Source organism: Bombina bombina, chromosome 5 (genome assembly GCF_027579735.1).
Source record: "Bombina bombina isolate aBomBom1 chromosome 5, aBomBom1.pri, whole genome shotgun sequence".
Taxonomy (NCBI): domain Eukaryota; kingdom Metazoa; phylum Chordata; class Amphibia; order Anura; family Bombinatoridae; genus Bombina; species Bombina bombina.
This window is the reverse complement of record NC_069503.1, coordinates 475,883,902-475,901,732: the sequence shown is the minus strand read 5'-3', so window position 1 is coordinate 475,901,732 and position 17,831 is coordinate 475,883,902. Positions and strand designations below refer to the sequence as shown.

At 39.3% G+C, this 17,831-nt stretch overlaps 1 protein-coding gene across 1 annotated transcript in view; it reads left to right on the top strand.

The window, feature by feature from the left end:
- LOC128660487 (mucin-12) overlaps positions 1-16,570 on the top strand; it is a 770,239-nt gene extending 753,669 nt beyond the window's left edge. Inside the window, exon 39 of the mRNA XM_053714362.1 lies at positions 16,345-16,570. Within this exon, the coding sequence (XP_053570337.1) occupies positions 16,345-16,421 (77 nt within the window). The 3' untranslated portion in view covers positions 16,422-16,570. The remainder of the gene's footprint in view (positions 1-16,344) is intronic.
- Positions 16,571-17,831: the final 1,261 nt, after the last annotated feature.

The window sequence follows — 17,831 nt, the reverse complement described above, 5'->3', positions numbered from 1 at the left end:
AGGGGGAAAAAACACACAAAAAAAAAACAGTGAACAGTGTACCAAATGACAGTCTTGCAAGCGGTGAGGTGAAAACAGACACAACTTCCCCTCACCTACATGTCCTTCCACTACAATTCTTATGAAAGGATTCAATAGTATAGGCCACTATATTTTGGCGCAAAGTTATTGTCCACCGGTCAGACCCGAAAGCCAATATCTGCATGGTAGTAGTCGGACACTATACAGCACGACATAGAGGATGTTATTAGGGAGTAAGCGTTACCGATGCCAGTTCTGTTTGAAGACATCCCAGGTGGGATGGTGTGGGATGCCAGTTCATCCCACACCACCTTTCCAGCAGGGCAAACTACCGCCAGGTAGTACATATGTGGCGACATAGGCTTCCCTTATCACCTCCGCTCCCCTTAACTCACAAGACAGAGTATGCTGGCAGTTCGGGTCTAAATCAAGCATGGCTCGTGACCTCCCCCTGGCAATGAACGCACCAGAGGTACTCAGAAGAGGAATGCAGCGTCCCAGAGAGTGCAGCGAGCACACACCGCCGGGATCCCAGCAGGTCAACAGTGGGATCCTCACTAGTTCAGGCCACCATGCAGCTTGGGAGGAAAGTCCATCTAGCGTGGTCAGATTTGGGACCATGGCGCTCTGCATCCAGGTTTGGGATGGAATCATGTTCAGCCGGGTATTCTTTAGGGTGTGGGGTCTCAAGTATGTTAGGTGCCACTGCCAGCAGTTGAACTTCAGTAAACGACTTGAGTACCCCAAATGTGTGCGCCCCAAATGTGTGCGTGCAGAGATGGAGCGTAGAACTTCCGTTATGGATCCTCGGGTTTTAGATATAGGCAAGAAAGGGTAGTTAGCATCGATCCCACCCTTCTGTAGATCGGACTCTGTGATTGTAACAGCAGTAGATGTCTCTCTCTGCTCTTTCAGGACAACGCTGTTTGTCCCCTGTGTAGTATAGAGGGAGACAGTCTCACTATTAACTGTTGCGATGCAGGCCTTGGTCCAGTTGCAGGCAACTGTCCAGTTGCAATTGAACTGGTTTGGTTACCCAGGGACCTGGGGGGGTATCGATGCGGTAGCTTTAACGACACCTACAGTCAGTCCATAAAGGCCTCAAAACCTTGTGGCTAATCGTGGTGTAGTCAGCTGAGGAACATAGGTAGGTCAGTTTTGTGTCAGGAGTCTCCAGATTCCTCTTGAACAACACAAGATGAAGTGGCTTATGTTATCCAATCAAACAGTTAATTGAAAGTTGAGAAATGACTCCAAAATAACAGATTAAAGTCAGGAGCTCTTCACACGCACATCCTACCGCAACAGCTATAGGCTCCGCACCCTGCATTTGGATAACTTTTGAAGGTTCAGGTAGGGCACCTCAGGCTGACTGAGGTGTAGAGGCACATACTTTGTTTTTCACTATTTGGGTATTTTTTTGTGCTCTGAGAAAAAAAAATTCTTCTTAAAGTGACCGTAGTCATTTTCAAATTATTTTTAATTCCTTTCATTTTTGGGATTAATTTAGCTATGGACACTGAACAGTAGTCTGTTTCTCTTGATAAATGTTTGTGTTTAGAGGCCCAAATTGTTTTGCCTTTGCAATTTTGTTCCTCATGTTTAGTTAGGACCCTACAGTTTAAAGATAAATTACTGCTTTCTGAGCCTATTGTCTCTCAGGATAATGCTGTTCATGATATGCCACAGCTTTCTCCTCAAACATCCCAAGCCTCAATGGTATCACATACAGTGCCCTGCGGTTCCTCTCAGCCTCCTGGATGCGTGTATTTGCCAGTAGATTTTTCTGCACAGATATATTCTGCTGTCTCTGTGGCTTTATCTGCTTTTACCATTGCGGGTAAGCGCAAGATAAAATCATATTTCTGCTAGTAAGGTTTCTGTTCCATCTTCTTCTGCGATGGTTGACCTCCCCCATAAGTCGGATGAGGAGGATACCTCGGTAGCTTCTGAGAGTGAGATCTCAGATTCTGACTGTGTAAATCCTTTGGCTGATTCCGAAGAAGTAAACTTCAGATTTAAGCTTGAACATCTTTGTTTACTTCTAAAGGAGGTACTGGCTACTTTGGATGACTCCGACCCTTCTGTCGCTGTCAACCCTAAAAAATCTAGTAAGCTTAATAAATACTATGATGTTCCTTCCTCTGTGGAAGTATTTCCTGTCGGAGATCATATCACAGGAATGGGACACACCAGGGATTCCCTTTTCTCCTCCCGTTTTTGAAAATATGTTTCCTGTTGCTGACTCCATTTGGGACTCATGGTGCACTGTGCCTAAGGTGGAAGGCGCTATTTCTACTCTGGCCAAAAGAACTACGATTCCTATAGAGGATAGCTGTTCTTTTAAGGATTCCATGTATAAAAAGCTTAAGGCTTATTTAAAGAAGCTGTATGTTCATGAGGGATTACAATGGCAACCTGCTGCTACTATTGCTACGATTGCGAGCGCAGCATCTTATTGGTGTGATGCTTTATCTTAGTCAGTTTTAGAGGAAACTTCTTTAGCAGAGATCCAAGATAAGATCAAGGCTCTTAAACTGGTCAATTACTTTATTTCTGATGCCAACATGCAAGTCATGTCTAGCTTCACGGTTCCAGCTCGCAGAGCCCTATGATTAAAATCTTGGTCAGCTGATGTTACTTCCAAGTCCAAGCTTCTGTCTTTACCTTATAAGGGTAAGACCCTTTTTGGTCCTGGTCTGGCGGAGATCATTTCTGAGATTACAGGTGGAAAGGGGTCCCTTCTACCTCAGGACAGGAAGAATAGACCTAAGGGTCACCAAAGCTCTAATTGCTCCTTTCGTAACTTCAAAGGGCAAAAGTCCACCTCTTCCTCCTCCAAGCAGGAGCAGTCCAAGTCCTCCTGGTCCAGCCAGCCTTGGAATAAGGGAAAGCAAGCAAAGAAGCCTTCATCTGAGGCTAATTATGCGTGAAGAGTCCAATTGGATCAAGTTGGCGGCAGACTTTCCTTTTTTTGTCAAGCTTGGATACACAATGTCTCAGATCCTTGGGCTGTGGACATAGTATATCAGGGTTACAAAATAGGATTCAAGACTTGTCCTCCCAGGGGCAGATTCATCCTCTAAAAAGTGAGGCCTTCTTAAGCTGTGTTCAGGACCTTTCTTCCCTGGGAGTGATTGTTCCAGTTCCTTTAAGGAAACAGGGTCAAGGATTCTATTCAAATCTATTTGTGGTTCCCAAAAAAGAGGGAACCTTTCGACCCAATCTAAAATGTCTCAAAAAATTCCTCAGGCTACTGTCCTTCAAGATGGAAACCATTCGTTCTATTCTCCCTTTGGTCCAAGAGGGTCAGTTCATAACGACCATAGACCTGAAGGACACGTATCTGCATGTTCCCATTCACAGGGATCATCATCAGTTCCTGAGATTCGCTTTTCTAGACCAGCACTTTCAATTTGTTGCTCTTCTGTTTGGCCTTGCCACAGCTACCAGAGTTTTTACAAAGGTTCTGGGGGCTCTTCTGACAGTTGTCAGGTCTCAGGGAATTGCGGTGGCGCCTTACCTGGACGACATCTTGGTTCAAGTGTCATTTTTTTCAACTTGCAAACTCTCATACAGAGACCGTGTTGTCTTTTCTACGTTCCCATGGATGGAAAGTGAATCTGGAAAAGAGTTCCCTTGTTCCAGCTATGAGGTGTGTTTCTTAGGGACGATCGTAGATTCCCTATCCATGAAAAATTTTCTGACGGATGTCTCTTCAGTCTACTGTTCTTCCATCAGTGGCTCAATGCATGGAAGTAATTGGTCTGATGGTTGCTTCCATGGACATCATTCCTTTTGCTCGATTCCATCCGAGATCTCTGCAACTATGCATGCTCAGTCAATGGAACGGAGACCATTCAGATCTATCTCAAAGGATAGATCTGGATCCTCTAACGAGAGACTCTCTCTCGTGGTGGATTTCTCAGTGTGACAGACCTCTTGGTACCCTCTCAGGGTATGTCTGCCTGTTCAGCTTCCCTAACAGCTGGAACCACCAATGCTTCTGAAAATTACCCCAAGAATCAGACAAGACCGATTTTGGAGTAAAAACAGAATGAACCTTTATTGAAAGATACACACACATTTTTAAACACTTCCAGGGACAATCCCCCTCCATGAATAAGCATTACCTAGAGCAGCAGATTAAACAATAAGAATGTAAACAATAGGAATGCCTCTAAACTGTTGAATAGGACATGCAATCCCCCACCCCTGCCCTCAAACTTCACAGCTAGACTAGATATGATTAAACAATATGAATGTAAACAATAGGAATGTCTGTGCTTATTGTAAACTCTTGCAATAATTATCTGAGTCTTGAAGGGGGGGGGGTTAGAGCAGACAATGCTGGTTTGGTGCCTAAAAGTCTGGGCAAGTTTTTATGGATAAGGAGAGGGGCATCCAGATGTGATCTGGAAGAGACACAGCAAAATCCCTTCAAGTTCCAGGGTCCATAGTCAGTGGGCAGGAGGCTGGCCCACTACAGAGTGACAGTAGGGTTTTTCACACTCAGGATCATCTGTCTCAGAGCACATGCTTCCGGAGAAGCAAGATGTGCTTAATTTTCTTCTGTGATAGGCGCTTCTCAGCATATTGAAGCCCAATTCCTCTCAAAGTACAGTGTTTGTCTGAGGAATGTGACGGCATGATGCCATGTTTTCACCTATGGGAATCTATTCTAAGGCTCTCTGTAAATTGGTTGCAGAGATTCATCTCTGCCTCCCTTTTCAGATCGACATTATACTCCTCTACCATTACCTCTGCTGATATGTTTCAGTACTGGTTTGGATGTCTGCTTTATGTGGATGGATGTCTTCTGGTAAGTATATATCATTTTTTAAGACACTCTCAGCTATGTTTGGCACTTTATCTTATAAAGTTTTAAATGTACATTGTATATATTTTCCATGAGTCAGGGCTGTGTTTTTCCTTTTGCAGTCTAACAGTTTCAGCATAGAAATTATGTTTATAGGAGTTTTTTAGACTTACCTGGGGTTCCAGATTACTTGTAACTTGGAGTCTGTTTTTTTCAAATTATCGTGGGCTTAGGCTTACTTTTTATTGAGACATTTTTGTCACGGAAATTTTTGACGCACCCAAGTCGCGTCATTTTTTTTTACATTTCTTGTTGCAAGTTTTTTTGGGCACGAAGTCACACCTGTTATGTCGCAAGTCACATCATTTCACTTGTTAAAGCTTTAGCGCCCAAAGTTTTTTTTTTCTGCATTTGCGCCTTTCTTGGTGCAAAAATTTGTTATATTAAGTCTCTCCTTATTTTGTTCTCTGCTCTCATTTGTTCTTTGAGTGCTAGGTTGCTTGCTTTTGATTTTTTTCCATAATTTTATCATAAGCATTTTTCCCATTCCTGAAACTGTTACTTTGAGGAAATTGGATATTTTGTTTAAATGTTATATTTTCTTTTTTGTTACATTTTGCAAGATGTCTCAGACTGACCCTGTCTGTGATGTTACTGTAGGAACCAAGCTGCCTGAAAACAATTCTACCAAAGCTTAGTGTGTATGTTGTAAATTAGCTGAACTTACTTCTTCAGCTCAAGTATGTGGCTAAAAAAATATTACATGCTGATAATGTTTATATAAGTACAAATACATCTACTGTTAAACCGTCACAGTCTAATGTACATGATATCCTTGTAGATATAAAAGATTATACTGCTATTCCACCTTCAAATAAATGTAAAAGGTCTCTCCTAACTTCTCATAAATCTGATGAATTTTGTATTGATCAACAGCATACTGAAGTATCTTCTGCTGATGAGCATCTCTCTGGATGAAAAGTAGTCTCCAGCTGTGGTGAGTAAAGTGACCTTTTTTTTACATACAGGGTCCAATAAAGCAAAGCAACGTTTCGGGCTAACAATAAGCCCTTTCTCAAGCTTTACTCACCACAGCTGGAGACTACTTTTTCATTTGGATCTATCTGGGCTTGGTAAGCCTTCTCCGTGCTCCTGTGAGTAGTGGGTACTGTATTCACTTTGCTTAATTCAAGAGCATCTCTCTGGCTCAGAGGATCCTACTTCAGAGACTGAAATTGATAAATCTACCTTTCTTTTTAAGATTAAATATATTCGTTCCTTATTAAAGAAAGTATTGTTTACTTTGGGTATTGAGGAATCTAGTCCTCTTGATAACAATTATAGCAAACATTTGAATTCTGTTTTTAAAACTTCTGAGGTTACTCCTGAGTTTTTCCTATTCCAGACGCTATGTCTCATATGTTTACTAAGGAATGGTCTAAACTTGGTGCTTCTTTTAACCCTTCTTCTAGGTTTAAAAAACTATATCCTTTACTTGTGGCTAATTTGGAGTTTTGGTAAAAAGTCCCTAAGGTTGATGGGGCTATTTCTACTTTCGCCAAACGTACTACTATTCCTATGGAAGATAATACTTCTTTTAAAGATCCTTTAGATAGGAAGATTGAATCGTATCTTAGAAAAGCATATTTACATACTGGCTATATTCTTAGACCTGCCATTTCTATGGCCAATGTTGCTGCTGCTTCAACTTTTTGGTTGGACAGTTTAGCTCAACAGTTAATTGATCCTGAATTGTCTAGCATTGTTCTTTTACTTCAACATGCTAATCATTTTATCTGTGATGCTATATTTGATGTCATTAAGATTGATATTAAATCTAAGTCTTTAGCTATTCTTACTAGAAGAGCTTTAGGGCTTAAATCTTGCAATGCTGATATGGTGTCTAAATCTAAATTGCTATCTTTATTGAAATTTATTTGGTTTCAATTGGATTCTATTATCTCCACTATCAGCGGTGGAAAGGGAGTTTTTATGCCCCAAGATATGAAATCTAAGGGTAAATTTAAAGCTCCCAATCGTTTTTGTTCCTTTCATCAGAATAGAGAACAAAAGACCTCTCCTTCCCCTAAGGCCTCTGGCTCTAATTGGAGACCATCTCCAATTTGGAATAAATCCAAGCCTTATAAAACATACAAATCCAGTCCCTAAGACTGCATGAAGGTGCGGCCCTCAAACCAATTCAACTGGTGGGGGGCAGATTGAAATTATTTCAACACATTTGGACAGTTTCTGTTCAAAATCACTGGATTCAGAATATTGTTTCTCAGGGGTATCAAATAGGTTTCAGAATAAGACCTCCCATGGGATGATTCTTTATGATGTTCCAACAAATCCTGTGAAGGCTCAGGCATTTCGGAAATGTGTTTCAGACCTAGAGCTTTCAGGGGTGATTGTTCCAGTTCCTCTGCAGGAACGGGGTTTGGGTTTTTATTCAAATCTATTCATTGTCCCAAAGAAAGAAGATTCGTTCAGACCAATTCTGGATCTAAAATTTTTTAATTGTTTTTTAAGAGTCCCAACTTTCAAGATGGTGACTATAAGGACTATTCTGCCTTTTGTTCAGTAAGGTCATTTCATTTCCACAATCGACTTACAGGACGCTTATCTTCATATTCCGATTCATCCAGACCATCTAGACCAGACTATCGGTTTCTGAGATTCTCTTTTCTAGACAAGCATTACCAATTTGTTGCTCTTCCGTTTGGTCTAGCGACAGCTCCGAGAGTCTTTTCAAAGGTTCTCGGTGCCCTTCTATCTGTAATCAGAGAGCAGGGTATTGCAGTGTTTCCTGTTTGGATGATATCTTGGTACTAGCTTAATCTTTTTCATTTAGCAGAATTTCACACAAAAAAACTAGCGTGGTTTCTTCAAAAACATGCTTGGAGGATCAATTTACAAAATAGTTTCTTGATTCCTCAGACAAGGGATAGATTCAGTGTTCATGACTCTTTCTTTGACAGACAAATGAAGTTAGTTTTAGCTTGTTTAAACCTTCAGTCTATGTCATTCCCTTCAGTGACTATGTGCATGGAAGTTTTAGGTCTCATGACTGCAGCATCGGACGCGATCCCCTTTGCTCATTTTCATATGAGACCTCTACAGCTTTGCATGTTGCACCAATGGTGCAGGGATTATACTCGGATATCACAACTGATTTACTTAAATCCCAACACTCAACTCTCTCTGACTTGGTTGTTAGACCATCACCTTATTGTTCAAGGGGCCTCATTTGTTTGCCCTACCTGGACTGTGATCACAACAGATGAAGTCTTACAGGTTTGGGAGATGTCTGGGGGTCTCTGGCAGCACAAGGGGTTTGGAAACCTCAAGAGGCGAGGTTACCCATCAATATTTTAGAACTCTGCGCTATTTTCAGAGCTTTTCAGGCGTGGCCTCTATTGAAGAGAGAACCTTACATTATTTTTTTGAACAGACAATATCACTATAGTGACATATTTCAATTATCAAGGAGGGACTTGCAGTTCTTCAGCAATGAAAGAAGTATCTTGGATACTTTATTGGGCGTAATCCAGCTCTTGTCAAATTTCTGCGATTCATATCCCAGGTGTAGACAATTGGGAAGCGGATTATCTCAGCCATCAGACTTTACATCCAGGGGAGTGATCTCTCCATCCAGATGTATGTTTTCATCTTGTACAGATGTGGGGTCTTCCAGAAATAGATCTGATGGCCTCTCGTCTAAACAAGAAGCTTCCCATATACCTTTCCAGGGTCCAGGGATCCTCAGACAGAGATGGTGAATGCCTTAGCAGTTCCTTGATTTTACCAACCTGCTTATATTTTTTCGCCTCTGGTTCTTCTTCCAAGTGTGATCTCCAAGATCATAATAGAACAATCTCATGTGTTTCTAATAGCACCAGCATGGCCTCACAGGTTTTGGTATGCGGATCTTGTCCGGATGTCCAGTTGCCAGCCTTGGCCACTTCCTTTAAGGCCAGACCTTTTGTCTCAAGAGCCATTTTTCCATCAGGATCTGAAATCTCTAAATTTGATGGCGTGGAAATTGAATGCTTAGTGCTTAGTCATAGAGGTTTCTCTGACTCAGTGATTAGCACTATGATACAGGCTCGTAAGTCTGTTTCAAGGAAAATGTATCATCGGGTTTGGAAAACCTATATTTCATAGTGTTCCACCCATAATTATTCTTGGCGTTCTTTCAGAATTCCTAGGATTTTACAGTTTCTTCAGGATGGTCTGGATAAGGGTTTGTCTGCAAATACTTTGAAAAGACAAATTTCTGCTCTTTCTGTCTTATTTTATAGAAAGATTGCTAAACTTCCTGATATTCACTGTTTTGTTCAGGCTTTGATTCGTATCAAACCTGTTATTAAATCTATTTCTCCTCCTTGAAATCTCAATTTGGTTTTGAAGATATTACAGGCTCCTCCTTTTGAGCCTATGCATTCTTTGGATATTAAACTACTTTCTTGGAAAGTGTTATTTCTTTTGGCTATCTCTTCTGCTAGAAGAGTTTCCGAATTGTCTGCTCTCTCTTGCGAGTCTCCTTATCTGATTTTCCATCAAGATAAAGCTGTTTTGCGGACTTCATTTAAATGTTTGCCTAAAGTTGTGAATTCTAACAACATCAATAGGGAAATTGTTGTTCCTTCCTTGTGTCCTAATCCTAAGAATACTCTTGAAAGGTCTTTACATTTGTATGTGGTTAGAGCTTTGAAATATTATGTTGAGGCTACTAAAGATTTCAGAAAGACTTCTAGTCTATTTTTTTTCTTTTTCTGGTTCCAGCAAAGGTCAGAAAGCCTCTGCCATTTCTTTGACATCTTGGTTGAAACTTTTGATCCATTAAGCTTATTTAGAGGCGGGGCAGTCACCGCCTCAAAGAATTACAGCTCATTGTACTAGATCAGTTGCCACTTCTTGGGCTTTTAAGAATGAAGCTTCAGCTGATCAAATTTGCAAAGCAGCAACTTGGTCTTCTTTGCATACTTTTACAAAGTTCAATTTTACCATTTTGGTACCTTTGGTAGAAAGGTTCTTCAGGCAGTTGTCTGTTTGATTCTAATGCCTTTGATTTGAGTTGTTTTTTTTAAAGAAACTGAATTATTTTGGATTTAATTTCTCAGCGGATTTAGCTGTTGTTATTTTATCGCTCCCCTAGTGACTAGTGGATTTCCACATCTTGGGTATTATATCCCATACTTCACTAGCTCATGGACTCTTGCCACTTACATGAAAGAAAACATAATTTATGTAAGAACTTACCTGATAAATTAATTTCTTTCATAGTGGCAAGAGTCCATGAGACCCACTCTATTTTGTTGTGGTTATGATTTTTTGTATATAGCACCTTATTTTTTTTCCAGTTCCTCTTTTTGTATCTTTTTTACTCCTCCTTTTACACCTCACTTCTTGGCTACACGTTAAACTAAGGTATGAGTGAGGTAGAAGGTATATTTATAGGCGTTTTGAGGTTTGGGAAACTTTGCCCCCTCCTGGTAGGAATGTATATCCCATATGTCACTAGCTCATGGACTTTTGCCACTATGAAAGAAATTAATTTATCAGGTAAGTTCATAAATAAAATATGTTTTTTTTTGTTAACCCTCAGGCACCTCTACACCTTTGTGTTATCCTATTTTTCAATTTGACTTCAGCCGAATGACTGGGGGTTATGGGTAAGGGACGTGACACTTAACAGCTCTTCTGGGGTGCTCTTTGCCTCCTCCTGCTGGCCAGGAGTAAATAACCCACTAGTAATTGGAATGACGTTGTGAACTCTCCATGTCCGGAAAGAAATTTATTAGGTAAGCATAAATTTTGTTTTTCAGCATATCTGATCAGTAATCATGGTTATTAATCTGCTCTCGCCCAGACTAATCCTGAAAATCCGTTAGCCTGTTAGTGTGCCCTGAGGACTAAAATTAAAAAAACACTAGCCTAGGGCAATGGATAAACTTTACAGCTAGCCCTGATTAGCCACAATTTAAAGTGAAGGTAAAGTTGCGCCATACGAAAAGAAGGATTTGACAGATCAATAAAAATAAACATAAGTTTAATTCATAATTTTTTTTTATTTTGATTATTAAACAATATGACACTGCATACCTTAAATCCTAGAGTCCAGCGGAATGCCCGGCTCTGTGTCACATATTTTGTTATGGTTATGACGTAAACGCCAGCATCCAATTGACATCCTGGCCGTTAGGCGGCCACGAGTGTAGACAAACCGCCCCCTCTATCTACAGAGCATGCTCAACACAATGCGCACAACTTAATTAATAGGGAGTGAGCCTGGCTGCTTACGTAGAAAGCGGGTGGGGCCGCTTTCTACATGGGATAGAGCACTGACCAGGAAGTTAATCGAGGGTGGAGCAACGGCACTGTCAATTGCAAAAGTAAAATATTAAAAATATAATTTTACAATTATAATTTTTTTTATAAAAAATGAGCGACTTCATATATTAGCGCATAGGCTACATATATGAATGATCCGAGAGCTGCAATTTTACCTTCACTTTAAGGAACTTTTTTCTCCCTTTTAATATTTTTGCTTTGATCCATTTTACATGCTGGAACATATTAAATTGTTTACAAACATCTCATTTACATTTTACCACAACCTATACTAACAATTTGAATACTGCAGTATTGCCTTTTGAGACACTGTCAACATCAGCTAGACATGTACAGTACATTATGGTATTGCTGTATAGATGGAACAAAAACTTTAAAATCACTTTTCTATAGTCCCATTGGTAATATTGCAATGTGTATAAAGATGTAGACATTTTATTGTTGGTCTGAAGCTTTACCCTTTCTCTTCTCGTGTTCCTACATTTGTCTAGTTTAGTTATAAAACTGAAGTGTTTGAGATTAGTATATCAGGACATGCAGTATTGATTTGTGTTAGACATTCACCTTAATGTCCTAAACGCAGGGGTATTAAACTAGCTTTAATTGCCTTTCCTAGCACACTATTTCTACCTACTTAAAAAAACAAAAAAAACTTTATAAAATGAAGACTACATGCCTGTCAGTATACCCATAAGAAGACAATAATAACATAAATGTATGCTTTTGGAATGATGATGGTCCACAGTCATCTATAATATATGTATTTCCTGCCACTAGGAGGAAGTCAAGAACCCATACAAAAGCTTTAAAACCTCCTATCTGTCTTAGTTTTACGTATAGCCGAGTAGAGAATATGAAGTAAAGGTAGGAAAGGCAAAGCAGGGTCTATAGAGGTGTCAACCAAAAATTTAAATGGCAGGGCCTATGCACCATCATTATTCCAAAAGAAAATAATTTATCAGGTAAGCATAAATTTTGGGGGTTTTTTGGTAAAATTATGATGGTCCACAGTCCTCCATAACATATGGGATTAATACCCGAGCCAATGGTCTATGTTACGGAAAGGGTGGGACAATTTTACTGGCAGTTCTTATTTAGGACTTTCCTGCCAAAAACTGCTAGCTAAAAAGCAAAACCTCAAGTGATAAACTCTGAAAAAAAGTATGCAGAAAAGACATGTAGCAGCTTTGCAAATCTGCTCCAAAGATGTTAAATATTTCAAAACCCCACAATGTTTCAATTACTCTTGAAGAAAGATCTTGACCTTCCAACCGTCAAGAAAGTCTTGAATCCCTTCTTATGGGTTAAGAGGCAAACGCTACCTTAGTAGTTTTTTGTCCCTTACTAGACTTACACCCAAGAATCTATATATTACCCTAGGGGGTACTAATACCCAAACATATAGAACAATAATACAGATGGAATTAAATTCACAAATGCATATACAGACTTATCTCTTATATACAAAGTCCATAAATGTCCATACGATCAAGTTCAGTGTTGTAAATTAGTAGGGATAATCTCATGTATCCGGATAGCACAATGCCACAGCTGTTCTTCTTCAAAATTCCCAAAATAGTCTAAAAGATTCTGGATATGTGCATAGACAAAAAAGAGGGTGCTTCATGTGCATATCAGTGTGTCATTCAAACTGAAAAGGTATAATAGCATAGGGTATTCACACACCCTGGTGTGCTGACAGAGGCGTTCTGGAGACTCACAGTGCTCCAGCTCACTGAGCTCCGGCTTTGTCGGTACAATAGACCAAGACTAACGAAGGAAGGATGTGCCAAGTGACAAAGACCGACTTTGTGTCTTTAGGAAAAAGTGTGACTGATAGAGAAATCCAAAGGAAACTGTGTGCCAAATGTAGATAATTTGTTGAAGAGGGGGCCAAAGAAACTGCAACTGAAGCAGCATCCAATGAATGGAGTTCATTGTAGGAAGAGACACACCCTCTGAATCTTAATAATGCAAAATTCCATTAGGAACATAGAAGCATAAGGATTGAGTCTATTATAACTCCTGTAAATGCTACCCTCATAGCAGGATATAAGGAACTATAGGTACATTGATACCCCAACTATTGCCTTAAAAGACAGAGGTTTGAGAATAAGAGCAACAACTGTTGACAGAAAATAAGCTTTCACTAGATGAAGAGTGTATCCCACACAGAGTGGCAAACTGGTACATATTATTAATGTTCAGTGTCTGCATGATAATGGATCTTATCTCTAAAGGATCTCTACAAATAGTGAAAAAATGTATGACCAATGTTTATTATCTGCATATAAATTACACATAACATAGGTATAAAGATATACCCATAGATCTTATCTTTACATGATCTCCACAGTTGTATAAATATACAGATAAATCCTGCAAACTGTTAATATAGATGCAGAGCACTATGAATTAAATGTATATACTATAGACCAGGAGTCGCCAACCTTTGGACCTCAGGGACTGAATCCTGTGGACCACTAACATGAATTTTTTAAAAAAGGTACAAACCTCTATAAATGTGTGTGTCTGTATATTTATATACAAAAGTGGAAGAAAAAAAAAAGAATTATGTTTAAAAGGACCACAAGACTTTCAAGTTACCTCCCCAGTTAGGAATTATTCAAAACTACTTACGATCATGGACAGACATTGAAATCATAAATTAAGTTTATATCAGAAAGCTCTCAATATGGATGTGAACTAACCATGACTGATGTTACTGGCAATTACTATAATACTGGTGGGATATTGCTGATCTGCTGGATGGGAATTACTGGAATTCAGGTGGAATGGCGTTGTGCATGGGAAAATTATTAGAATGAAAAATAATTAATATTTAATAAAAAATAAAAAAAGAAGATGGAGGGGAGGAAGACAAACAGTGATGTTAGTCCATCTGAAGGAATTAGGAAAACTACTACAAAGAGACAGATAAAGGGAAGAAAATAAATAAAATATAAGAACTTTTTTTTTTTAAGATTTTCTTTTTTTTTTTATATACTTTAATTCCACTATTTAAAGCCAAGGATATACCAACCTCTGCTAGAATGAAAGCATCTTCCTCTGAGCAGCACACCGGGCAGGAGGAGTTAAAAATACAATCTAGCTACGCAAGTTGTGCAGTACTACGCAACGTGAGTAGGGAGATTGTAATTTATCTCCACCATCGGTTTTCACTGATTTCCAGCCAGGCAATGTAGAGAGTTGCGGCACAACGGGGGTGACACCATCAGGGGAGATTAGTTCCTGCTTGATGGTGTCGAGGACCACCAACATCTTCTCGCAGAACACCAGTGGTCCACGGACTACTGGTTGGGGACCGCTGCTGTAGACTGTAACTGACTCCTCTTAAAGAAATAACAGGACAGACATATTTTTTTGCATGTTTGTACTTATATAACATTATACAATGACACTTTATATAATAAACAGTACAGTTGGTAGAGAGCCCACTACACTATAAAACACTTCCTCAGACACTTAAACAATCTCCCAATGTAATCGGCTTTATAGCCCTCAGAAATAAGAAGATGCCCTAACTACCCTCTGGCAACTCCTATATGGTCACTCACCCCTTTCCTGGGTTTGGCAGGCACTGAAATTCATATTAGAATCTGTTTAGGAGTAGGCCCCAACTGTTGTAGTTAGAATCTAGTCTTGGAGGCTCTGGATAGAGACAGAAAAATCTAGAAACACTGAGGAGTTACGCTGATGTGTTTTTAGAAGGAAAAAAAAAAAACTTGGTTGTTTGTGAATAAAATATAGTGCACCAAGCATAATAATCCTGTAAACCCTGTCAAAATGCGTTCCCCAGCCTAACCAGAGCCTGCATTACTGAACCACATCATACACTTAAGCTATTGCCGGTTCTCTTGAAGGGCCATAAACATAATTTTTAAAAGTGCTCAAATAAAAAACCCTATAGCTGCCAGAGAGTTAAAAAGGGTCAGAAACTTCCCTAATAATGTTCCCAATTCTAGTAGAACTGTTAGGGATATAAAATAGAGAAAAAAATTGTGTCATGAGGGGAGCAGGTAAAGTCCCCTGGCCTGTGTCAGAGTACCTACAAATAGCCTCTGGGCTGTGCCTGAGCTGGGTAAAGGCACTTAACTTACGCAGCACTCCTCCACTGGCTTACCAGGCATGTTAATGCAGCTGCAGCAGTATCCAGTAGAGAGTACATCCAGTGCAGGTATTGTGTACCGCAGAGGATTGCAGTAGGAAATACTGGTGTCCCTCAGGGGGAGGTTGAGGACGAGTAACAGGGTATTCATATGTCCCTGTATCATTCAGCTGCTGTGAAGAGTTTTTTCTTTTGCCTTTGTAAATGATTCTCCCCAGGGACTCTGTGTCTCACATAGGTGTGAGCTCCCAATTTGTAACCCATAAGCAAGTAGCTGGAACAACCTCTATTCTCAACCATCTCCTACAAGGCCAAGAACAAAACTAAAGAGAGATGGGAGGGTTTTAAAGCTCTTGTATGGGTTCTCCTCCTAGTAGCGGGAAATATATCCCATATGTTATGGAGGACTGTGGACCATCATAACTTTATGAATGAAATCTGCAACTATGTATGAATGCCTTTAGTTATTAATATAGTGTGTATGTGTCTTAAAGGGACAGTGAAGGCAAAATTAAACATTCATGATTCTGATAGAACATGCAATTTTAAACAGCTTTCCTTCTTTTGGAGTCCTTTGTTGAAAAGTAAATCTGGGTAGGCTGATAGGACCTTTGGAGAGTGCACGTCTTTAACATTCTATGGCAGGAGTGTTTGCTACAATGTATTTGATTGTATAAACATTGTTGCAAATACTGCTGCCATATGGCTAAATACACGTGCACGCTCCTGAGTTCACCTAGGATTACTCTTTTACAAAGGATACCAAGAGATGTAAGCAAAATTGATAATGGAAAAAAATTGGAAAGTTGTTTAAAAACTGTCATGCGCTATCCAATTCATTTATGTTTAATTTTACTCTCTAAGCTTTTCAAACAGATTTTCCGTGATGTTGATAGGTTTTAGAAATAAATGTAGCAGATGAATATTAATGATATAATAATAATAATCTAGCAATAAACAGTATAGAAATTTAGATACATTCTTATGTTGAAAACCACAAATATTGTCTTTTTTTTAGGAATCAACATTAATAGGGTGATCCGAATATTAAAGGAGACAGAAAAAATGAAGTCTGCTAAAACCAACAGCCATTAAACTCAAGATGATATGAAGTGCTATGACTTTTTGTTAATATATGGACTTTTAACCATGGATTGTGCCCAAAGATATTTTTCCTAAAACCAGGAATACCAGAATGTTTTTGTCTCTTTTCTTTTTAAATAAATAAAATGGAGAAAAAAAAACTTGTGTTAATTCCACTGCACAGCATAAATTACTGTGGGCTACTATTTTTATTTGCAAAGCGCCAACATATTCTGTAGCGTTAAACAGAGAGTTTAAATCTTAGCTGTAGTTGGAAGGAGGAAGACGTTTTGCACAGGAACATAACAAAGCAATACATTACCTTTAATGCATCACTTCCAGTTTAATTTATAAGAGCTTAATGTATAATGGGAGGCAGGAACTATATAGCGATTTATACATCATCTCATGTATAGGAAAGTCAAAATGAAACTTGCATGATTCAGATAGAGCATGTCATTTTAAGACACTTAAAGGGACACTGAACCCACATTTTTTCTTTTGTGATTCAGATAGAGCAGCAATTTTTTTAGCAACTTTCTAATTAACTCCTATTATCAATTTTTCTTTGTTCTCTTGCTATTTCTTTCATGTAATTGGCAAGAGTCCATGAGCTAGTGACGTATGGGATATACAATCCTACCAGGAGGGGCAAAGTTTCCCAAACCTCAAAATGCCTATAAATACACCCCTCACCACACCCACAAATCAGTTTTACAAACTTTGCCTCCTATGGAGGTGGTGAAGTAAGTTTGTGCTAGATTCTACGTTGATATGCGCTTCTCAGCATTTTGAAGCCCGATTCCTCTCAGAGTACAGCGAATGTCAGAGGGACGTGAAGGGAGTATCACCTATTGAATACGATGATTTCTCTAACGGGGGTCTTTTTCATGGGTTCTGTTATCGGTCATAGAGATTCATCTCCTACCTCCCTTTTCAGATTGACGATATACTCTCAATTTACTATTACCTCTACTGATAACTGTTTCAGTACTGGTTTGGCTATCTGCTATATGTGGATGGGTGTCTTTTGGTAAGTATGTTTTTTATTACTTAAGACATTCTTAGCTATGGTTTGGCACTTTATGCATTTATATAAAGTTCTAAATATATGTATTGTACTTATATTTGCCATGAGTCAGGTTCTTGCATTTCCTTTTGCAGTCTGTCAGTTTCATATTTGGGGAAGATTAACATATTAAGAATTTTTTTTTCTTACATGGGGTTTAGTCTTTTTTCGAAATTGACTACTTTTTTCTTGCAAATTGCAGGCAGGATTAGGCCTGCGGGTGCACCAAATGCTAGACTTTATTGTGTCATTCTTGGCGCGAGAATTTTTGGCGCGAAGGTACGTCCGTTGACGCAAGTTTGTCATTTCCGGCGTTGTAGTTGACGCCGAGTTCCTTACACAGGGTTGCGTCG